Below are 25,000 nucleotides of genomic sequence, written 5' to 3' on the forward strand. Positions count from 1 at the left end.
GTCTTTCCTGACAAATGATGCCTGATGGTTTATCAACTTTTCTCCTCTCAGTTCATTTGGCACTCCTCTGTTAGGACGAATGGTGCCAGTCATCAATGTCTCTTGCGTGAGCAAAAAGTGTGCCAAACGAATACTCGAATACCAGCTATCTACAAAAATGTGACGTCCTTGCCCAAGGACAGAGTTTGCCAAATGCACAACTATTTTCTCACTGATAGACAACTCATTAGCCCCAGGGACATTTGGCAAAACATAAGAGTCACTAGTTTCTTTTCCATAATAGATTTGAAAATTGTAGCAGTATCCACTCCACTCTTTTTCACTGTTGCACATGACAAAAACCTTTATGCCAAAGCGAGCACGTTTGGTTTTTATAAATTGGCGAAAGCCAAGTCGTCCTTTCCATAATACCAATGCTTCATCAATGGCGATATTTTTCCCTGGATCGACATTTCCCATCATGGGCACGAGAATCTTTTCACGAAATGTATCCAATCGTGTAGATGGCATCCTTTTGTTTACAGTCTCTGGCAAGGTAAATCTCAAAAATTTCATTATTGATAGATATCTATCTCTGCTCATGATAGATGAACAAAAAAAATGAACACCTGGTTCGTAAGGTTGCCTTGTCCAATACTGGTTTATTTCACTATATTTACACTGTCCTGTATATATATATAAGGCCAGAAAGACATACAATTCACCCACTGTAATTTCATGCCATTTCAGTCTGTTTATTTTACCTTTGAGTTCAGGATTTTCTTCAAAAAAATGCTTCGCACGTTCATTTGAACATTCCACGATGTGCGCTACAATATCACCTGTGATGAATTTTTTCACGCACTCTATCACTGATGAGTCACTGCTTATTCCAAGGTTGGGATTCACACCACTATAGGCCTGCCTTAGGGGAGGTACTGAGTTAGGCCTCTTATCGGCAAAAACATCAACACGTGACCATCCACCACCTAAAGAAAGGAATGATTCGTCGTCACTTTCATGGATATCACTCTCCATTGACGTATAGTCTTCACTGTCTGAATCCCCCATATCCTCCTCTGGATGATATGAATCATCACTGTCCGAAATTTCAATGTCAGACATTATGAAATCAACACAAAAAAGGCAAAAACACAGCAGAAAACGTTCGTATGTCCGCCACCAACAAACAACTCCCGCGCGACTGCTGGTGATGCTGCTTCCACAAAGACGAATGCCCAGTTTTCTTTTATTCTGGAAAATCCCATTTTCTATAGTAGACGAATAAGAGCACCACAGGCATTACGAATAGGGAAAACTAATCTATTGTGGCCATTCCGACTTTCTTTATGTCTCTGTGGGATTTAATATAACCTTGGGTCACCCGTTCGACCCATCGTAATATATACGGCAAAAATGATGGGACACCCGTTCGACCCGTCGTGCGGAAGAGGTTAAGCCTGTTCTCTCTGAGCTGGGCCACAAATCATTGGCAGCTTCTACTCCCCTGAAGAGGATGACAGGAGTGTCGAACGTGGTAACTTCTCCGAGGGCGAAGCTGACTCCTCGTAAGTCCTTGAGGAAGGCCACCTCCCCCCCCCCAGACTTTCACTCCCTCCCCTTCAGACGAAGATTTTCCGTCCTCAGGAGAGTCACTCAAAGTGAGGCGTTCCCCCATCGCACCAATGAGGGAAACCCCACCTCGACATGGAAAGTCTTCTCGGGTAGGAGTGGAGAAGAGCCTCCCACCATCGTTGTTGGAGTCCTGCATCCCTCCCAGGAGGGAGTCGAAGGACTCCAAGACTGTGCCGAAGTCATCTTCAATGCTTAGACCGGAGCCAGCCAAGCACTTGGAAAACGTCCACGAGTCCCCCCAAGAAGAGCCTTTGGGGACAGGAGACTTCGCTGCTAGCCCTTCAGGAGGAGAGCTGCAGCAGTCAGAGCATGCGTTCTGGCAGGTTCTGACCCTTATGAGGAATCTCAGTGGGTTTGCGGATCCAGAGATTCCCCCTCGTGAGGGCAAAGACACGGTCTTGGACCGAGTCTTTGGGACTCAAAAACCCTCAAAGGACAGTGCGGCTTTGCCCTGGTCTCAAGGTGTTAAGAGTGCCAGAGACAAGGTCGAAGCCCAGCTCTCCGAGCTTGCCTCCTCCAGCCGATCCAGCGCCGGCAACAAACTCCTCCCACCTCCTCGTGTCCAACAGAGGAGGTACTTTGACATCGTTGAGGAGACTTTTTTAGCTCTTCCCCTACACCACTCTTTGGAAGAGCTTACCAGGGGAGTCCCTCTAAAGAGACTCTCCAACCAGCAGGTCTCGTTCTCAGCGATGGAGATCCATAGCCGGGAGAAGGTAGCGAAGTGTGCCATGCAGGCAACTTCATGGCTGGACATCTGGCTAGGGTCCCTAGGCATCCTGTTACGTTCAGAGGACTTTTCCAAAGAAAGTACCAGAAAGGCCATGGAGACCTTTTTACTCTCGGGCACTCACACGATCGAGTTTCTAGCCCACCAAGTCTCGAACTTGTGGGCTAATAATTTCTTGAAACGTCGAGATGCAGTGTCTAAGAGATTCCATCAAAAGGTCCCCAATTCCGAGATCAGCAGGATCAGACATTCTTCCGTTATGGGGAAGAACTTATTCAAGCCTAAGGACGTGGAGCAGGCGGCTGAGAGGTGGAGGAAGTCCAACCAGGATTCTCTCCTACATAGGGCTTTAACATCGAAGCCCTATAAACCTCCAGCACCCCAGCAACCACGTCTTACCAAGACCACGAAGCCGGCAGCTACAGCGAAGACAACGGTGTCTAAGGCCTTTCCTGTCAAGGACAAGAAATGCAAAAAGTCCGCTAGGGGAGGAAAGAATCCTAGAGAGAGCGGCCGAGGCCGCAAACGCTAGGATTGACAGTCCCCCTGCATGTCCACCAGTGGGGGGGATGCCTATAAAATTGCGCGAACAGGTGGCAGCAACTCGGGGCTGATTCCTGGACGATTTCCGTAATCAGTCAAGGATATCGCGTCTCGTTCACAACATCTCTACCTCCCCTAACAGCGGATCCAGTGTCGTTGAGCACCCTTGCCATGGGATCGGCTAGGGGGTAAGCCCTTCGGGCAGAAGTCCAGACCATGTTGAAGAAGGGTGCTCTCCAAGAGGTCCTCAACGGGTCCCCAGGCTTCTTCAGTCGACTCTTTCTTGTAAAGAAGGCGTCTGAAGGCTGGAGACCAGTCATCGACCTCTCAGCTCTGAATAGGTTTGTCAAGCAAACTTCGTTCAGCATGGAGACCGCAGACACGGTCAGACTTGCAGTGAGACCGCAAGACTTCATGTGTACACTGCACCTGAAGGACGCGTACTTCCAGATCCCAGTCTATCCGTCTTCAAGGAAGTACTTAAGATTCAGCCTAGACAACAAGGTGTACCAGTTCAAGGTGCTGTGTTTCAGTCTCTCCACAGCACCACAGGTGTTTACCAGAGTGTTCTCCCTAATATCGTCGTGGCCACACAGGATCGACATCCGTCTCCTCTATTATCTGGACAACTGGCTGATCCTAGCAGACTCGGAGTCAGCTCTTCTTCGACACCGAGACAAACTTCTGGGACTTTGCCAAGATCTGGGAATCATGGTAAATCTCGAAATCCTCTTTGCTTCCCACTCAAAGACTGGTATATAACCAGGCATGATTATAGACACCAATCTCCACAAAGCCTTCCCATCAGACGGCAGGATAGCAAGGCTGAGGAGGGTCGCAAGTCCTTTCCTCAGACAGGAAGAACTTCTAGCCCAATCGCGGTTACGTCTCCTCGGTCACCTCTCATCCTTGGCTTGTCTAGTTCCCAATGGTTGCCTCAGGATGAGATCCCTCCAATGGCGACTCAAGTCACGGTGGAATCAGGGTTACGATTCCCCGAGCGTCATGATCCCTATGGGTCCTGCGGAACAGACGGACCTTCAGTGGTGGGTGACAGACGAGAACCTACGAAGAGGAGTGGATCTTCTCATCCTCCCCCTGGATTTGATGCTGTTTTCAGACACCTCAAAGAAAGGGTGGGGGGGCCCACGTTCTGCAACACAGGACCTCAGGCCTGTGGTCAGAATCAGAAAAGTGCCTCCATATAAATCTGCTAGAAATGAAGGCCGTATTCCTGGCCCTTCAACAGTTCCAACAATACCTGGCGGGTCACTCTGTGGTGATGATGAGCCACAACACCACAGTAGTGGCTTACATCAACAAGCAAGGAGGTACCTTTTCAAAGCAGCTATCGCATCTCGCAGTAGAGATACTGAGATGGACCGAACCCCACTCGATTCCACCATCGGCTCGCTTCATTCCAGGCAAGAGAATGTGCTCGCCGACAGTCTGAGCAGAGTGTCTCAGATAGTGAGTACTGAGTGTTCTTTTGGATCATCTAGTAGCCAACAAAGTCCTGACTTTGTGGGGTTCCCCGACTGTGGATCTGTTTGCTACAGCGCTACACTTCAAGCTTCCGCTGTACTGCTCCTCAGTCCCGGATCCCAAGGCGGTCTGGCAAGATGCCTTCCAACAACGGTGGGACAACATCGACGTATACGCCTTTCCCCCATTCTGTCTGATGAGGAGGGTGCTCAACAAGACCAGAATATCGGTCAATCTTTCGATGACCCTTATAACTCTGCTATGGCATCATGCGGAATGGTTTCCGGACCTTCTGCAACTCCTAACGGAACTTCCGAGAGAACTCCCTCCGCGACACGAGCTACTCAAACAACTACACACCAACATCTTCCACAAAGCCATAGCTTCGCTACTACTTCACGCCTGGAGACTATCCAGCATCTCCTTGCTGAGAGAGGATTTTTGCAACAAGTTGCGGTCAGGATGTCTGGACACCTGTGAAGGTCATCCGCATCTGTCTACCAGGCAAAGTGGGGAGTCTTCTGTGGTTGGTGTTGTGTAAGGGCTATCTCTCCACTCGATGCCACTATTCCAGCAATAGCGGAGTTCTTCGTGTATTTCTGGGAAGAAATGCTCCTTTCAGTCTCGGCAGTGAAAGGCTATCGCTCAGCCTTAAGTCTAGCCTTCAGGCTCAAAGGAGTGGACATTTCTTCCTCGCTGGAACTTTCCCTACGCATACGAAGTTATGAACTTACTTGCCCTCAGTCGGAAGTGAAACCTCCTCCGAGGAATGTGGTTAGAGTTCTTAGGTCTCTTAAGAGACCTCTCTACGAACTATTACGCCAGGCTTCAGATCGCCACCTAACTTGGAAGACTGTGTTCCTACTAGCTTTGGCCTCGGCCAAGCGAGTTAGTGAACTTCATGGTCTCTCTTATGTCATCGCCCATTCAAGGGGATGGGGGGAGGTAACGTTCAGATTCGTCCCTGAGTTTATTGCTAAGACTCAGAATCCGGGAGTGCCAGACCCTCGGTTCGACTCCTTCCAGATTTTGAGTCTTCGTTCTGTAACAGATGACCCAGACCATCTCCTACTGTGTCCAGTAAGGAATCTCAGGCTATATTTCAAAAGAACTGCTGCAGTTCGTCCCCAGGTGCAGACATTGTTTGTGAGCACTGGGAGGACTAAGAGGAGGGTTACCAAGAATACCATCTCAGCATGGATTCATAGGGTGATCCATCTGTCCCTGAATCTAGACCCTCCTCTGTCACGTCGCCCTAGAGCACATGACGTCAGTTGCGTAGCTACGTCCCTGGCCTTCAAGTTGTAAAACTTTTCAGTGACGCAGGTTCTACAAGCTGGGGTGTGGAAGCGTCAGACGACCTTCACAGCCCACTACCTGCAAGACGTGACCCACAGGAGGCTCGATACGTTTTTTATCGGCCCAGTGGTGGCTGCACAACAGCTGGTTTAAAACCTGAGGCTCCTTAATGGACAAGTAGCAGAAGGTTGAGGGCATTGTTACCCGGTCTTAGTCTGCATGAATGGAAAGGTACGTCTGGCCCTTATTCTTTTCTTCATCCTCCCCTTTCTTGGGGAAAGCAGCCTCCTGGGTTCTCTGCACAGCTGACCTCGAACCACTGCAGGTAAACCATGTTTCCTTGTGTTCCTAGGATTAACCTAATACTGTCACATCTCTATACCCTGACGAGGTGGTATTGGGAGAGTCCTAGCCTAAAGTTTCCATGTAAAGGACTACAGGTCAATTTCTTAGGACGAGTCACACTTCATACCTTCACACACAGCTTACGTAGGCCGCAGCCCTTGCGTAGCAAGGTTCTAGCGAGGTGCAGGGACTCCTTATTGTTGAGTGCTGACACACTCAGATACTGAGTCCCAAGGCAAAGCCAAAACCCAGTACTGGCTGGGACTTTCCACCCTTCCTAACGGTGAGTCACCCATATTAAATAGCGTGGTTTGTATGTCAGTTACGGAACAAATGACAAATTCGTAGGTAATTTGCATTTTTCCTAACTATACAAACCTTAGCTATTTAATCAAACTTGCCCGCCAGCCCTATCCCCCTTGAAGTCCTACCTCTATGCAAAGTGAGCTCAAGCACAGGTGTGTGTGAGGGGGTGTGGGGGTAGCAAGCTACCCTACCTACCCCCCGCTAACTAGCGGTGGGGTAGTAAACCCTTGTTAAAATTCTAATGGCTCGTCATTTCAGCTACGCTGAAAGTAATAACCAAATTAAATAGCTAAGGTTTGCATACAGTAATTAGGAAAAATACAAATTACCTACAAATTTGTCATTTTTTCGTTTTCTGCTTCATCTTATTTATTGCGATTTGCAAATATATTACAACTCAATTCCTTGTTACTCCTTGACCTCTCCCCTTCTCTCTACAACCCCTCCTCCTTGTTCTTTACCCCTTCACTTACCTTGCTACCTACTCTCTTTCTTTATTCCTCTGTGTTGTATTTGTGTGCCGGTGAGTGAACACTTGTGCGTCCCTAAAAATATCCTGATTTAACGCGGATAACAAAAGGCTATCGAGTGAAATAAAGCTACAAGTTTTTCGTGAATAGTCGGTGATTAGTTTGAGAGCAGAAAAGTGGGATAAAACGTCGGCATAGGATAGTTATCTTGTGAATTAATAAAAATCTAATCAAGATGGCATTGTATAACACAGGCAACTCGTGGAGAGACATCGCTGGAGTCAGCAAAAGCAAATTCCATGAGTTGGCGAAACAGGAGCTCGACCGTCTGATAACAGAGGTCACTAGTAACTCCAACCAGTGTGACGGAAAAATATTCGCAGACATATTGAAACAATATGATCCAATAAACTGGAACGAATCTGCGGAAAACATCAGCAAAATAATAAAAGAAATTCCAAAGAAGATCCAAGTGATAAAGAGACTTATAAAGAAGGTCTACATCAATCAACACATTCCATCAAAGAACAATAACAAGTTCAATATGGTGAATATGCTTATTGATGCATTGGGAAAAAGATTGCCAAAATGGTGTAATACATGTAAGATATGGTATTCAATTAATAATCCTCAACAACTGATTAGAAAATGTAATGCCTGCCATGTTCCAACATACCCTACATGTGCTGAAATACAGCAAAAAATAAAAAAAAATAGAGACACAAAGGTATTCTGCTCAACATGCTTAGTCTGGATAGAAAATATAATTAAGTCGAGACTAAATCTGCAAATAGTTGAAGAAGAAGAAGAAGAAGAAGATGAAGAAGAAGAAGAAGATAAAAATGAACAGGATATGTGTAAGGATGCAGAGGAAATCAATGATACAACTTATGATGCCATCCAACATCATACTTGTGAAGAAATAAAATTATCAGATGGGAACAAATAATAGACCATAGACTCTACCCGGACCTACATACTTTTAGGGAAGAGCAAGAACAAGAAAAAAAAGAAAAGAAAGATATAGTCTGTAATATGCTGAAAAGAGGGAATTGCAGATTTGGCGAAAGATGCTACTACAAGCATCCAAAGATATGCCATAATTACGAAATATATGGTAAATGTGCGTATTTAGACGGATATGGAGACGAATGCAGAGATCTCCATTCAACAATATGCAAAACCCTAAAAGAAGGAAAAGGATGCAGTTTCAACAAAAAATGTCGATATATGCATCCTGCAACTATGAATGAGAGTAAGAAAACTCAGCGAACTGATAAGAAAAAGGAAAGCAAAAATGAAACAAAAAAAGAAACAAAAAAGCAGGCCACGTATATACCGCACTATGCACCAAAAACCCCAGAAAAAATAGGAATCAAGGGGGAACCGCAATATATGGAAGAGACATAAATCAAGGAAAAGTCTGTGAAAGATACAGCAACACAGAATGTGAATTGATTGCGGTAGAATTTGAATTTGAAAAACTAGTGAATATTGTAGTTTACAGACCCCAAAATACTAAGGAGTTTGACATAATAATAGAAAAAATAGATGATATATGTAGAAACCATAAAGACTGGAATATACTCCTATCTGGAGATTTTAACTTTCCTTTCGTGGATTGGAAAGAACGGATAAAAGAAAGTGGTTGTATGTATACATATAAAAAAGAGAGTAATAGTAGCGCAGAAGATAAGAGGCAATTTGAAAAGCTTCAAGATATGCTATTAGAACATAATATGCAACAAATAAACCACATTCCAACAAGAAAGGAAAATGTCCTAGATCTAGTATTTGTGAATGAGGTGAATTATGTTAAAGAAATAATAGTGTATAACACGGGAATTTCAGACCACAATGTCATAGAATTGATAGTTCATTCCAAAGCAAGTGATTGCAGAATTAATAAAAGCACAAAACTTTGGGAAGGATATGGAAAATATAATTTTTACAGTAAGAATATAAAATGGTCAGAAACAAATGAAGAACTGAATAAAGAATGGAAAAATGTATTTACAAGTGATAATATACAGGTAAGTACGGACATACTGTACAAAATACTGGAGAAAATTGTTGAAAAATATGTAACGAAAAAAAACAATAAACAAAAGACGTGCATACCAAGAGACAGAAGGATCTTATTTCAGAAAATTAGGAAGTGGAAGAAAAATCTTGCAAAAGAAAAAAATGTGTGGAAAATGATTGAAATAAAATGTAAGATAGAAAATGCAGAACAAAAGATTATACCTTCGAAAGAAAATGAAAAAAGGGACTTAGAAGAAAGGACACTTCAAAATATAAAAAGAAACCCCAAAGTACTTTACTCCCATGCAAAAAAGATGAATAAAGGGAGAATAGAAATAGGCCCTCTAAGAATTGAAGGACGGCTAACGAATAAAAAAAAGGAAATATGCAACATATTAGCAGAAAAATATAAGAGTGAGTTCACGGCAAGAATTGCGAATGAGAATAATGAAACAGAAATGAGAGAAGAAAATGTTGAATATCTAACGGATATAGATATTAATGAAGCAGATATTGTCAAGGCTATAAACGAAATTAAAAATGGATCGGCAGCTGGACCAGATGGAGTTCCAGCGATTTTGTTAAAAAGAACTGCAAACAGTATCGCGAAGCCGCTTGGAATACTGCTAAGACAAAGTGTAGATATGAGCGAGATATATGTTAAACATAAATTAGCTTATATAACCCCTATCTTCAAAAGTGGATCAAGACTAGAGGCAAGCAATTATAGACATGTTAGTCTAACATCACATATTATGAAAGTGTATGAGAGGGTAATAAAAAAGAAAATAATGGATCATTTGGTTAAAAATAATCTGTTTGTGCCTGGAAAAAGTACACAAACCCAACTGATAGCACACTATGAAAACATATACAAAAATATGATAAGTGAAAAAGACACAGATGTGATCTATCTAGATTTTGCAAAAGCCTTTGACAAGGTAGACCACAATATATTAGAGAAAAAAATGAGAAAGCATAATATTGTGGGAAAGATAGGAAAATGGGTAAAAGAATTCCTGCAAAACAGAAAACAGATAGTGGTTGCAAATGACGAGAAATCGGATGAAGCTCAGGTAATATCTGGCGTGCCACAAGGTACGGTTTTAGCTGCACTGCTGTTTGTTATTATGATCTCAGACATAGACTGCGATGTTGAAAACTCTGTAGTGAGAAGTTTCTCCGATGACACAAGAATAAGTAGAGAAATTACTTGTGATGAAGATAGGAACTCACTACAAAGAGATCTAAACAAAATATATGAATGGGCGGAGATAAATAGGATGGTATTTAACTCCGATAAATTCGAATCAATGAATTATGGAAACAGAGAAGGAATGGTATATGCATACAAGGGACATAATAACGAGACAATCACAAACAAGGAAGCAATTAAAGACCTTGGTGTAATATTGAATAGGAATATGTTATGCAACGACCAAATAGCAACACTGTTGGCTAAATGTAAAGCAAAAATGGGAATGTTATTCAGACACTTTAAAACAAGAAAAGCTGAACACATGATTATGCTTTACAAAACTTATGTACGTAGTACACTCGAGTACTGCAATGTGATATGGTACCCACACTACCAAAAGGATATTGCACAAATAGAGAGTGTACAAAGGTCCTATACTGCTAGAATAGAAGAAGTTAAGGACCTTGACTACTGGGAAAGACTGCAAATTTTAAAACTATACAGTCTAGAAAGGAGAAGAGAACGCTACATGATAATACAAGCATGGAAGCAAATAGAAGGAATTACTGAAAACATCATGGAGCTAAAAATATCAGAAAGAGCAAGCCGAGGTAGATTAATAGTGCCAAAAAATATACCAGGAAAACTAAGGAAGTCGCACAAGATATTAATCCACTACGCACCAGCATCGATAATGCAACGACTATTTAATGTGCTGCCAGCTCATCTAAGAAACATATCAGGAGTGAGGTTAGCTGTGTTTAAGAATAAGCTCCATAAATACCTAAGATGCATCCCAGACCATCCAAGACTGGAAGATGCAAAATACACCGAAAGATGCATCAGCAACTCTCTGGTGGATATACGAGGTGCCTCACACTGAGGGACCTGGGGGAACCCAAACAAAAGATAAGGCAATAAGGCAATAAGGTCATCTTTCCTTGTCTCTGTCCCCCCTCTTTCATATTTTCTCAACCACCCTTCTCTTTCCTTGCCCCAATTCTCTTCAGTGGAATGTGAAAAATGTTATTCCAGAGGTGGGGTTTTTGATTAATATTAAACCTTTAAATTTAAAATGCTATAATAAAATTGTTCCGTAAGTGAAATACAAACCACGCTATTTATATGGGGTAATTACTTCGGCGTAACTGAACGACGAGCCATAAAAGTTTTAACGAGGGTTTCCTACCCCACCGCTAGTTAGCGGGGGGTAGGGAGGGGTAGCTAGCTACCCCCCCCCCCCTCACACACACCGGTGAAAGGCTCACTTTACTTTTGGCTCGGAGAGACGTCAGACGTGTCTGCGCTCTCCTTGTTTTTGACTGCCATAATTTTGTTTGCTTTCTCTTTTCAGTGTGTGTGAAGTTGGCCTCTATTTCTCATCATGCGTACGTGCCCTGGACTTTCTGGCCGCCCTTTTGGTACCTTTATGTTGGCCTTGGACACGGATCCTCACTCCTTATGCCCTCAGCGTAGGTGCCAACGGTGTGATAGGTCTAATGTATGTATTGAGTATAGGGAGTGGTCTACCTCCCAGTGGGAGAGGTTTGCCCGGGAACGCAAGAAGAAGGCTAAAAGGGATCTTTCTCCTTCGGAGGTTTCCCGGAAGAGAGAGAATCCCATGACTTCTTCTTCCGTCGCCGTTTCCTCCTCCAAAGCTCCCAATCAAGTGGTAGCGTATACCGCAGTGCTGTTAACCGATCCCGGGGTGAGGGAGAGGTAGTTGCCTACCATAGCGAGGCAGCTGCCCCTCCTCCCCCGGAGGAGGAATTTGTGTCTAATAATGATCTTTTGCAGCTTTGGGCTTCCTTGGGACTACAGGGTTCACCCTCCAAGGAAGCTCTGTTTGACATGATCAAACTGGGTGCGGCCGTCAAACAATCGCCAACTTCACCGGAGATAGATCCTCTGTCTATGGTTGACGTTGTGGTGATGGAAACATCCCGTGGGTCTAGCCAAACGCCCGTTCCTGTGGCTGAGGTAGCTGAAGGCTTAGACTCCCCCTCCGAACATTCTTCGAGGGAGGAGCTAAGTCCCACGGTCTCTCCTGCCGGTGTTTCTCCCTCTTGGGGGAGATCACTAACAGAGACTCCTCTTCGGAGGCCCATCGATGGTCAGCCTGCTGATCCCACGGCCCCTCGTGGGCGTATAAGGCGGAAGGCTCGTCCTCCCCTTTGCCATAGAGGCCTTCCTTCCCCCTTCAAAGGGGTTAAAAGGCGCCTCTTCGGCTCATCGTCGCCACAGTCCTCTGCGGAGGAGACGACTCGCCGTTCTCCTGTCCTGGCAGGTACCAACCTAGACCTCTCCAGGGATCGTTCGCGATCCCCTTCGTAGGATGGTCGTCCTTCGGGTATTTGTGACCTGTCGCCCAGAGCATCCACTTCCAGAGTTCCTGATGCGCGTGATGCGCCACCTGATACTGCCACTGAGCAGTCTCCAAGTCCTTTGGGGATGAAGGTGCTTGAGCGCAAAACTGCGCCTCTTGACCTCAAGCGCCAGGCACCGCCTGAGTCCTCGCCTGCCGATGTTGCTGATGTTCTTGACTTAGCGCCTCGGCGCTGACCCTCAGGTGTTCGCGCCTCCGTTCCTGTTACACGCCAAGGTCCCCCTGCACGCCCACGCCCTTCGGTGCCCCGGCGCCCTCCAGCAGTTCCTGAGGTAGCGCGTCAGCGCTCACCTGCGCATACGCGCCCAGTTCCTGATACGGCGCTCCAGCGCTCACCTGCACATACACGCCCACCGGTGCCCCAGAGGCCACCTGCGCCACCTGCGCCACCGCGCCCATCAGCAGTTCCTGAGATAGAGCGCCAGCGCTCACCTGCGCATACGTTCCCAGTTCCTGACACGACGCTCCTGCGCTCACCTGCGCATACGTTCCCAGTTCCTGACACGACGCTCCTGCGCTCACCTGCGCATACGCGTCCACCGGTGCCCCAGCGGCCTCCTACGCTCACGCCCCCTCCAGTGCCTCGGCGCCCTCCAGTTCCTGCTTCGCCGCACGCGGTCCAGGAGGCACCTAAGCTGGCGCACAGGCGCCCACAGGTTCCTATGGACTCGTCGCGCCCGTCTGGGGAGACGCGCGACACGTGCCCACGTGCGGTTTTAGCTCCAGTGCCCACGCGCTCAACAACGCGCCCTCGCATTGCTACATCTCAGCGCGTCGCCCAGGAGGCTCCCAAGTTAGCGCACGGGCGCTCACGGCCGCCTCTAGGTTCTCCCTCTAGACCGTGCGAGCTTGCATCTGTGGCAACCTCGCACGACGCTCCAGTAATGCGCCCTGTTCCCGCTACACACCCCGTTCCTGTATTCAAGGCGACTAAGGTTGCCCTTCAGCGAACACCAGAGCGTTATCATCCAACGGCGCGCCCTGCGAGGCCGCCGCAACAACGCACTCCGGTGCGACCGCATTATGGTGGCGCGCCCATGATCGCCGGCGTGACCAACGCGCCCACAGGCGAGTATGCCGGTCTTATCCGACCAGTGCCAACCGCCGCGCCAACGCTCCATCCAAGTCGCTCGCGACCCTGCTCCAGCGCTAACGCGCCCTCGGCTGGTTCTTCCGGACACGCGCTCAGACGCCCCCGTTATCTCGTGCCCTTCGGGGCCGCACCAGGTCGTTGTGCGCCCGCGCGTTGGGCGGCCTACTGCTCCAGCTCCTGCTCGCCATACGCTACATCTGCTGCGCGCTCATGCGCCCGTGCTTTCCCCAGCGCGCCATCGCTCCCGAATCCCCGCCTATGCGCCATCGCGCCCTCGCGCCCGCCCCCGCCCGCGCGGGAGCATGCGCGCGCGAGTTTCCAGTACCGCGCCAACCATTCACGCGCGACCCTGACCAGGGCCCGGCTTACGAGCCCCAGCGCGAGCGCCGCCAGGCGGACTCCTCGTCGTCCCGTTCCCCTCTTCGCAGGCGCAGACCAGCGCGCTCGCCAGAGGAGGGGCGCTTCCCGGACAGGTCTAGGGACTCTTCTCTTTCAGCCCTGCAGGCAAACCCTCGTTTGTCAACTCCTCCTAGGGATCCCTCGATCCCCTTCCCTCCAGAGGGGGTGTCTGACAGCGCGACTGAAAGACGGCAGCCCTGGTTCGGTTCCCCAGTCAGAGCCCTTGTGCAGGCTATTAAGCCCGCCCTCTCTGATTTGGGACACGAACCAGCGGCAGCTTCCTCCCCCCTGAAGAGGAAGAGAGGAATCTCTCCCGTGGATCCTCCTCCGAGGCCTCTTCTGTCTCCGCGCAGATCTTTGCGCAAGGCTCCTTCTCCCCCTCAGACCTTCTCGCCCTCCCCTGCGGAGGAGGACTACCCCTCCTCAGGAGAGTCGGATGAGCCGGAAAACTCCCCCTTGTAATCCATTCTAAAAGATATATATGCGCTGAATGGCCTTACGGCTCTGGCGTTTGGCTTCGGGCTATAAATTTCATAAGTTATTATTATTATTATTATTATTATTATTATTATTATTATCACTACGAAGCTATAACCCTAGTTGGAAAAGCAAGATGCTATAAGCCCAAGGGCTCCAACAGGGAAAAATAGCCCAGTGAGGAAAGGAAACAAGGAAATAAATAAATGATGGTAACAAACTAACAATAAATCATTCTAAAGACAGTAACAACGTCAAAATAGATATGTCATAAATAAATTATTAACAACGTCAAAAACAGATATGTCATATATAAACTGTAAAAAGACTCATGTCAGCCTGGTCAACATTAAAACATTTGCTTAAACTTTGAGCTTTTGAAGTTCTACTGATTCAACTTCCCGATTAGGAAGATCATTCCAGAATTTGGTAACAGCTGGAATAAAACTTCTAGAATACTGTGTAGTATTGAGCCTCATGATGGAGAAGGCCTGGTTATTAGAATTAACTGCCTGCCTAGTATTACGAACAGGATAGTATTGTCCAGGGAGATCGGAATGTAAAGGATGGTCAGAATTAAGAAAAATCTTATGCAACATGCATAATGAACTAATTGAACGACGGTGCCAAAGATTGATATCTAGATCAGGAATAAGAAATTTAATAGACCGTAAGTTTCTGTCCAACAAATTAAGATGAGAATCAGCAGCTGAAGACCAGACAGGAGAACAATACTCAAAACAAGGTAGAATGAAAGAATTTAAACACTTCTTCAGAATAGATTGATCACCGAAAATCTTAACAGACTTTCTCGAAAAGCCAATTTTTTGTACAATTGAAGAAGACACAGACCTAATGTGTTTCTCGAAAGTAAATTGCTGTCGAGAATCACACCTAAAATTTAAAAAGTCATACAAATTTGAAGAAACATTATCAATCCTGAGATCCAGATGTTGAGGAGCCAGCGTCCTTGACCTACTTACAATCATACTTTGAGTTTTGTTAGGATTCAACTTCATACCCCATAATTTGCACCATGCACTAATTTCAGCTAAATCTCTATTAAGGGATTCACCAACCCTAGATCTACATTCAGGGGATGGAATTGATGCAAAGAGAGTAGCATCATCTGCATATGCAACAAACTTGTTTTCTAGGCCAAACCACATGTCATGTGTATATAGTATGAAAGGTAATGGGCCAAGAACACTATCCTGTGGAACACCAGATATCACATTCCTATACTCACTATGGTGCCCATCTACAACAGCTCTTTGAGACCTATTACTTAAAAAATCAATAATAATGCTAAGAAACGACCCACCCACTCCCAACTGTCTGAGTTTGAAAACAAGGGCCTCATGATTAACATGGTCAGAGGCAGCACTAAAATCAAGGCCAATCATACGAACTTCCTAACCACAATCAAGGGATTTCTGTACAGCATTGGAGATTGTAAGAAGGGCACCACATGCTCCAAGGCCTTTACGAAAACCAAATTGCAAACTAGGGAGTAGGTGATTACCTTCAGCAAACCTATTAAGACGTTTTGCCAGAAGACATTCAAAAACTTTAGATAATATGGGAGTTATGGAAATTGGCCGGTAATCAGTGGGACTTGAGCTACCACAAACACATTTACATAGAGGAGTAACATTACCAATTCTCCAACAAGTGCTAAAAGCTCCTCTTCTTGCTAACTTGTGCAAAATAACTGATAGCTTTGGAGCTAATAAATCTGCAGTCTTTATAAAAGATAAAGGAAAAATACCATTTGGGTCTACACCTCCATAAACATCAAGGTCCATCAACAGAGCTTTAATTTCACGAGATCGAAAAGCTAAACTAGTTAGTTTAGCTTCAGGAAAACAGGAATGAGGAAGTTCATGTTTTTCATTACTCTGTTTACTGTCAAAAACACCAGCCAAAAGGGTTGCCTTTTCCTTTGGACAGTGAGTGACTGAGCCATCTGGTTTAAGTAAAGAGGAACTATTGCATCAACACCAAAGAGTGCAGATTTAAGGGTAGACCACCATTTATGTTCTTGAGTTGTACCAGAAAGGGTTTCTTTTATGGTTAAATTGTATTCCCTTTCAGTTGAGGCATAAACACTCTGAGCAAAAGCTCGAAGCTGAGTATAGTTATTCCCGGTCAAATCAGATCTGTTAACCCTTTCAAAGATAATAGGCCTCCTGCTTCTCCAAATAAGCACGTCTACAATCATCATTGAACCACGGTTTGTCCTTCATTCGGTACCTTAGCACACAAGAAGGGATACGCCTATCAATTATGTTGACTAGATTCTCATTCAAAGGGACAACAGGATTTACACTGCTATATAATTGTGACCAATTCAAGCACAAAAAGTCATGCAAAATCCCATTCCAGTCTGCTTGGGAATTCATATAAATTTTACATGAGTATGATATATCAGGGACAGGCTGCTCAGTCTTTACTACTAATGAAATCAAGGCATGATCAGATGTCCCGACTGAGTGCAGATTTAAGGGTAGACCACCATTTATGTTCTTGAGTTGTACCAGAAAGGGTTTCTTTTATGGTTAAATTGTATTCCCTTTCAGTTGAGTCATAAACACTCTGAGCAAAAGCTCGAAGCTGAGTATAGTTATTCCAGGTCAAATCAGATCTGTTAACCCTTTCAAAGATAATAGGCCTCCTGCTTCTCCAAATAAGCACGTCTACAATCATCATTGAACCACGGTTTGTCCTTCATTCGGTACCTTAGCACACAAGAAGGGATAAGCCTATCAATTATGTTGACTAGATTCTCATTCAAAGGGGCAACAGGATTTACACTGCTATATAATTGTGACCAATTCAAGCACAAAAAGTCATGCAAAATCCCATTCCAGTCTGCTTGGGAATTCATATAAATTTAACATGAGTATGATATATCAGGGACAGGCTGCTCAGTCTTTACTACTAATGAAATCAAGGCATGATCAGATGTCCTGACTGGGGAACCAACCTTACTAGTTATAACGCCAGAGTAGCTTCATTTATGATTTGCTCACAGCCTGATTCAGTGGCAAAGTCTAAAGCTCTTAAGCCATGGCGATCAGTAGGAGAGATAGAACTTGACCACTCCCTATGGTGAGCATTAAAATCACCAACAAAGACAAAAGAAGCCTTTCTATCATCTTCTTGTATCTTGGCCATAATGGTAGGAAGACAATCAAAGATAGAATTATCCATGTCTGGATTCCGGTAGATCGAACACAAATAAAAGTTGTTATGCCTGCCACAAACTTTTATTACCAGAATCTCATGACATCCACATTGATGGCAGGACATATGAGAAGCAGGGTACTCAGTCCTAATATACACCGCCATTCCCCTGGCCCTAGGGATGGCATCACGTTTCAATATTATTGGCCTCTTAAAACCAGTTATAAGGAGCTCAGATGGGTGTCGCATATTAGAAACCAAAGCTTCTGAGCACAAAAGAATATCATACTGTCTGGACGCAGCTGTAAGGTCTTGAATATTTGAATGAATACCACGAATGTTGCAATACACAAGACGACATTGACGAAATCTAGTACGTACTGGTCCCGGATTTCGCTGTGTCTCCAGACAGCATAAGAAATTAATAGAAATGAAAAGGAGACATCATACTTAAAAACTAGATTAACAAGAATTATAACAAAAACAATATGTACAGAATTATAAATAAAGTGAATGATGAAACCCATAGACTATAGTAAAAAGTCGGAAAAACTGGTCAACATGGAGGAGCCGATATACCATGCAAGGCTAAATTCCCTCCAGGATAGTCACTTCAACTGAAGGGAGGACAGTAAAGATGGTTTTGAGAAGAAAAAGAATCAGAAAAGAAAAAGACAACCTCTTGATAAACCACCAGGCATCCATGGCCCTTCCATTAAGCCTGCCCAACACACCATTTAAAAAAAAAAAAAAAAAAAAATAAGATAGAAAATTGTGCCCGAGTGTACCCTCAAGCAAGAGAACTCTAACCCAAGACAGTGGAAGACCATGGTACAGAGACTATGGCACTACCCAAGACTAGAGAACAATGGTTTAATTTTGGAGTGTCCTTCTCCTAGAAGAGCTGCTTAACATAGCTAAAGAGTCTCTTCTACCCATACCAAGAGGAAAGTACACTGAACAATTGCAGTACAGTAATTAACCCCTTGGGTGAAGAAGTGTTCAGTATCTTATTGTTGTCAGGTGTATGAGGAAAGACGAGAATATGTAAAGAATAGGCCAGTCTATTCTGTGTATGTGTAGGCAACGAAAAAATAAACCGTAACCAGAGAGAGGGATCCAGTGCATTACTGTCTGGCTAGTCAAAGGATCCAATAACACTATAGTGGTAGTATCTCAACGGGCAGCTGGTGCCCTGGCCAATCAATCCAGGGTCGAGCTCCTCTCGCTGACAAGCTCTGTGGAACTACAGTTGATAACAAATAATTTCATACTGAGGTTGTAGCACGAGCTACATCGGCTTTGCTTGTGCGCTTACCTCTACCACTGTCAGACCTCACCGTGGAGGTGGAAACCTGCTGCAACACAAGGAGGCCGCAATTGGTGATGCTTTCAGCCGCCACATCCCACCAGTGTGCCCCCAGGACCAAATGACTCTTAGTAGACATAATTCTGCAAGAATGCCTGCCTACAGATTGCAGCTGCTGCATCCCATCATTGTGACCCTGGGGACAACGCCTCGTGATGCATAACCCTTCGGGGTTATTGTCTTAGACTTCCCCTCCCTACAGCGTCCAACCCGTTGCGGTCTCCACTTTACCCTGTCATGCCTTCATGGCATAATGGTCTCTTGACACTTAATTCTTTGAGGTTATTGTTTCATGTCTCTACTTTCGATGAGATGGAATCAGCTCATGATTACATTTGCAAACGATAGCAAAGAAATATTTGCTTGGAAGTACGCTTGTCTCTCCCACGAGCCGGGTGGAAGAGCAAGGTAATACTGCTGATGAAGGTCTTATCATTCTGCTAGCTACATGAACCTATTTATGATGCTATGCCTAGTCAACAATCAATTGCTTTTGAACAATGATGTTGCTCATTGTCACTTACACGTTACCCCATGAGCTACTTCAGAAGAGCTCATACATTGAAATGTGTTCACAGTGCTTAAGTTCATGTACGAGCTCTTACTCTGACACACCTACATGGGGGCGTGAGAGCCACTACTGACGACGAAGGTTTCTCACTTCGTTAATTGCATATGCTACCCTCACAGGTGTATGTACGCCTGTGAGGGGTAGCAGGGGCTACTTACCATCATACAGAAACTATTGATGGTCCTTCGTTCGTGAATGACACTGTTTATTATCTGATGCCGGGAACCAGTCAAATTGGAAACTGGTTCCAATATATCATTAGTTTGCTTTCTTTGTCGATGATTGTATCCATTGAGGAAAGTCAGGTTATTCATGAACTCTCTTCCTTCCCATAACCAAACATAGGTAGTCTGCCTTTAAGTGGGTTCCTCCTTCATCTCCGTCAGATCCTCCCTAACGTCTCTGGATTGCAATCCTAAATATGAAAGGTACTTTGACTCTGAAACTACGCATAAGTGAGTCTGTTCCCTTTGTTCTCTTGGGATGGAATATTTAGAGCTTATTCAAGTTTGGACAATTCGAAACGGAGAGATCAGTTATGTATTTGCCTCTTCTAAAGGGAGATTGTGGTCTTGTCGCAAACATTTATCAATATTCTCCGATCAAGTTCAGGAACAATGAAGCATTCAGGCCGCACCTGGTTCTTCCTCGTGGCCTGGGGTACCCGTCACAAGGAATTCCTGCCATAATATCGAGGCTGACATATAACTTCTATAGAGGTAAATTTGGTTGTGTTTACTTGTCTGTAGCAGGACTTATGTTAACAACTAACTTCCTTACAAACATGATTGAAGATATGTCTCAATCTTGTCTTTTGGAAGTAGTTGCTTGCGACCAATCATTTGTGACCGTAAAACTTTGCAGAATTGTTTGTAGAGCACCCGGGCGCCTGTGGTAGTGTCCAGTGAAATTAGAAATGAAGACTAGCTTCCACCTGAATTGGTTGCTTGTACAACCTGTCTCCCATTACCCCAAGTCATGATATAAGATATATTATGCTGGATCATGCTCTAGGGATTGAAGTCAATGGCACCACCAGCACTAAAGGCATGTGGAATCGGGATCGCCTTGGCTAGGAAGGGTATTGTGCTCACTCGTCTTACTGGAGGAGGATGGCACAGAAGTAGGGGATAATAAGACCCTAGGGTCTTATCCTCGGACGTTCCTAATCTTCCATGGGAGGTGACACGTCCCTCTGCTTTGTTGCCTTACATTGGATTGACATTCTGTGACTTTGACCATTGACTATAACTGGAGGTTATCCTCCAAGGACATACCTAGAGTCATCCATTTAGAATTGATTTTTTAGTACAGCCTGTGAGGCTTCGACCTACGCACAACCCCTCAAGTGTTCACATGATTGTTCATTCTAGTTGCAACATGAGTCAATGCCAATCTATTTGCCCTCTTTGCCCCAGTGACGAGTGATTAAATTCTTTCAGATTCAGTGGCGATGTTTCTCCAATAAAGAGCTAACATTTTGGGTTATACCTCGGTCGGGATAAAACCGCTAGAATTCATCCTGGCAACCTCCATGAGAACTAGTACATTTAAAAATGCTAATAATCTCTAAAGAGACAAATTTCCTCTGTCCAATCAGTGATAAAGACTCGGAGAAGTGATATGTCCCTTCCTTAAGCGAGACTTCTTATGGGCTCACTAATGGCTGTGCCTGATGGGGCACCTAAACTCATGATTTATTTGGCCCCAGCAAAAGTCATAGCCCTAGTTCCCTCTAATGGAAGCTAATCCTTTTAGTATTAGCAAGGATTCTATGAACTTATAAAGTGCGATAGGATCAGAGGGAGAAAGAGGCCCAAGTTGGGAGGTAGAGATGAGCCCTTCACTCACATTCCATACATTCTATGCTCTTAGGGGATGAATTGAAAGAAAAATGGAGGGTGCTTACCAATTGCCATACATGGTCTCTGAGCTGTTCCAACATCTATTGGTAGTGCCATACAAGTTTTCCTGGATTTAAGGGCATTTTTGCTGGCTCTTAATTTCTTACGATTACTTCCTTTTTATCACCCTGGTGTTTTTTTTTTTTTTTTTTTTTTTTTTTTTTTTTTTTTTTTTTTTTTTTTTTTCTCTCTAATGAAAGCACGATGGAAGTAGAGTACCCAGACAAGGGTATCCATGGCACGATATAGAACACTCGGTCAAGATATTCATTGCACTACTACTGTCAGTGTAGCCATTAGAAGATGGAGTTGGACTTGATACAACCCAATTGCCCTCTACTACCTGATTCAGTGCAGACAAGGAAACTTCCTAACAGTCATTCTGACCTGGTGAACTCAGATAGTGAGCCTCGGGACCATTCTCTTCTTAAGTTATCTAAGTCTGGTGGGAAATGTGGACGAGATGTTGGTACAGGATGTCTCATGTCCGAAAGTTTCTGGTATAATGTTAACCAGTATGGGATAACCAGTTACCTCATTTAGAGGCCACCCAACGTCTGCAGAATTCCCATGCACTTCCACTCTTCTGTTTGGTGAGAAGACTTGTTCTGGATGGGCCTCGACAGATCAGTCGACTATGACCCTGATAGCACTGCGGTGGCAGATATACTTACAGATATATCAAAAGAACTGTTTCCTCTGTTACCAAGCTGCTCATTCAACCTCACTCAAGGATTCACCACAATCAGTTGTGTCCCTGCAACCTATTACCTAGTCCTAGAGGGTATTCAACATCTCTCTCATATAGGCTTTTTGCAATCAATAACGAAAAGGATGGCTGGATACCCCCATAGGTGGTTGTTCGCCTACTATCAGGTAAAAGAGTCCATCTGCTAGGGGGAAGAGGCCTCATGCCCCTTGTCATCTCTCTCCCCATGACAGTGAAGCTTACTATATCTTTGGGAGGAAAATCCTTGCTCAATCTTGACCGTGACAGAATGCCATTTGACTTTCAGCCTTGTTTATCATTTTAATTGAGTCAACCTTTTCTCTATGAAACATGAGTATTTTGTCAAAATCTGGGAGGTTGTTTTGACAATTCTTTCCACAGACTCACAGACAAATAAATAGATAAGTAAACTAGAATCCAGATCCATATCCAGGTCATCTTTTGAGTTTAATGGAGTCGTCCAAACCCTAAGAAGTATCTCTTGGCAGATGGGGTATCTCTAGCACAGTTTCTAGGATCATCGTCTTCCCTCTCTCCAGCCGACAGGACCTAAGCACTTCTTTTGTGTATCCTTTGTTTGGTGCTCTCTCTCTCTCTCTCTCTCTCTCTCTCTCTCTCTCTCTCTCTCTCTCTCTCTCTCTCTCTCTCTCTCTCTCTCTCTCTCTCTCTCTCTCTCTCTCTCTCTCTCTCTCTCTCTCTCTCTCTCTCTCTCTCTCTCTCTCTCTCTATTTAGTGTCAAGCTCACTGGTCCCCATTCAGAAGTTAGACCACCTCCTTGGAGTGTAGTTCTTGGACCAACCTTCTGGAAAGCTTTAGACATGTCAATTTATGCCTGGGATCTGGAAAGTTTTTATCTCCACGCAAAACAGTGTGGATTGGTGATGGTGGGAGGTTTTCGTCTGATTGTAAAAGACCAATCTCCTTGGTTTGATAGAGAGACTTTGGTAAAAAAGAGGAAAAAAATTATGTAAAGAGAGAGAGTGGAATAGGTTAAAAACTGAAAGTACTTGGGTAGAATACAAAACTGCTGCGTGTCGATATAACTACCTACTACGAAGGAAAAAAAGTGAATACTATAAGAGAAAGATCCTCGAAGCAGCTACAGACATAAGTAAGTTATATTGTCTATTGAATGGTATAATGAGAAATGTCAAAGAAAAGAAGCTACCTGATGGATACAGTGACCAGGAACTAGCAAATAATTTTCTAGTATTATTTAAAAACAAAATTGGAAATATAATAAAGTCATTTTAAATTACTCAACGCCAGATTAATGATACACCAGGCACACAGACAAAATTGATAAGATTTAACAACATAACACAAGATGACATCACCAAAATTTTCAAGAGAGCAAAGAAAACAAACTGCACAATCAATCCTATGCCAATATCTGAAGTAATTGGAGAGATAAACTTTTCTAGTCTAACCGAAATAATAATGAGAATAGCAAATACAAGTATTGATGAATGTAAGTTTCCCAAATCTGAGAAAATGGCTATAGTCACACCAGTTCTGAAAAATGCACTGGAATACTGAGATTTACCCTCAAATAGACCAATTTCGAATCTATCCTTTGTGTCAAAAGTGCTTTAATACGTAATTCTTGAACTTAGAAGTAATAGAAGCTTTGCCTGACAACCAATCTGCTTACAGAAAACTACACTCTACGGAGACAGCCATCTGCTTTGTTGTAAATGATATGCTGGAAATGATGGATGGAAATAAATGTGGTATTTTAATATTGCTTGATCTCAGTGCTGCTTTTGATACAGTTGTACATGAACTGCTACTAAATGATCTATGGTCCATCGGCATTGAAGATCAAGCCTTCAAATACCTAAAAGACTACTTAGTTGGTAGGAATTACTGTGTACAAATTAGAAACTCTTATTCATCATATAAACCCTTAAACAGAGGGGTACCCCAGGGGAGTATACTTGGCCCAATCTTATTCTGCATCTATTTGTCTATCAAAAATACTGCAAAGTCATGGTGTGAAATTCAAACTATTTGTGGATGACACAATACTACTTCATAAATGATAAAGATGACACTACTGAAACTCAAAACCGAATCCTTGATAGTGTTAGAGAATGTATGACATTTAAACAACAAAAATTAAATGAGAACAAAACTGAATTCATGGTGGTGGGTAAGAGAAACAGGGTGAAAAACGTTGGTGATATTCAAATGAACGTAAATGATGACTTGGTGCCGATATCTAGTAAAGTTCGAGATCTAGGTGTATTTCTTGACTGTAACCTGTCTCTAAATGCCCAAATAAATAATGTAATAGAAACTGCTGGTTATCATCTAAGAAACTTTGTGTTAATAAGAAGAAAGTACCTGGACGAAAATTCTGTAAAGAAACGGGATAAACTGTGTTATTACCAGGATTGACTACTGCAACACTCTCTATTACAATTTACCAAAAGAGAAACTTAAGAAATTACAAAGCATAATAAACAGAGGAGCAAGACTGATAAAAGGTGTCCCACCTAGAGAAAGGATCACCCATATACTAATGGATTCACACTGGCTGCCGATAAAACCGAGAATTGAATTTGAAATATGTACAATAACCCAACAAGTTATCAGAACCAGTCGTCCAAAATACTTAAGAGAATTGCCACATATTGCACAGCCAACAAATCGTGTTGACACGAGAATAGTTACAGATGGCTTCAAACTGTTGGAACCTAGATATATGTCTACTTTAGGCTCCAGAGCCTTTAGATATGCAGCCCCGAGACTATATAATAAGCTCCCACGTAACATCCAAATGATTGAAGCCATTAGGGCTTTCAGGAGGAAACTGAAGACTTATTTATGCAGTCATACAACAGTGATGATTTAACAGTAAA

At 44.1% G+C, this 25,000-nt stretch overlaps 1 protein-coding gene across 1 annotated transcript in view; it reads left to right on the forward strand.

The window, feature by feature from the left end:
* The first annotated feature begins 11,866 nt into the window (after positions 1-11,866).
* LOC137651642 (proteoglycan 4-like) overlaps positions 11,867-25,000 on the forward strand; it is a 27,152-nt gene continuing 14,018 nt past the window's right edge. The window contains exons 1-2 of the mRNA XM_068384861.1: positions 11,867-12,155; positions 12,585-13,646. Of these exons, the coding sequence (XP_068240962.1) occupies positions 11,867-12,155; positions 12,585-13,646 (1,351 nt within the window). The remainder of the gene's footprint in view (positions 12,156-12,584; positions 13,647-25,000) is intronic.

The sequence above is a fragment of the Palaemon carinicauda genome, chromosome 13 (genome assembly GCF_036898095.1).
Source record: "Palaemon carinicauda isolate YSFRI2023 chromosome 13, ASM3689809v2, whole genome shotgun sequence".
NCBI lineage: Eukaryota > Metazoa > Arthropoda > Malacostraca > Decapoda > Palaemonidae > Palaemon > Palaemon carinicauda.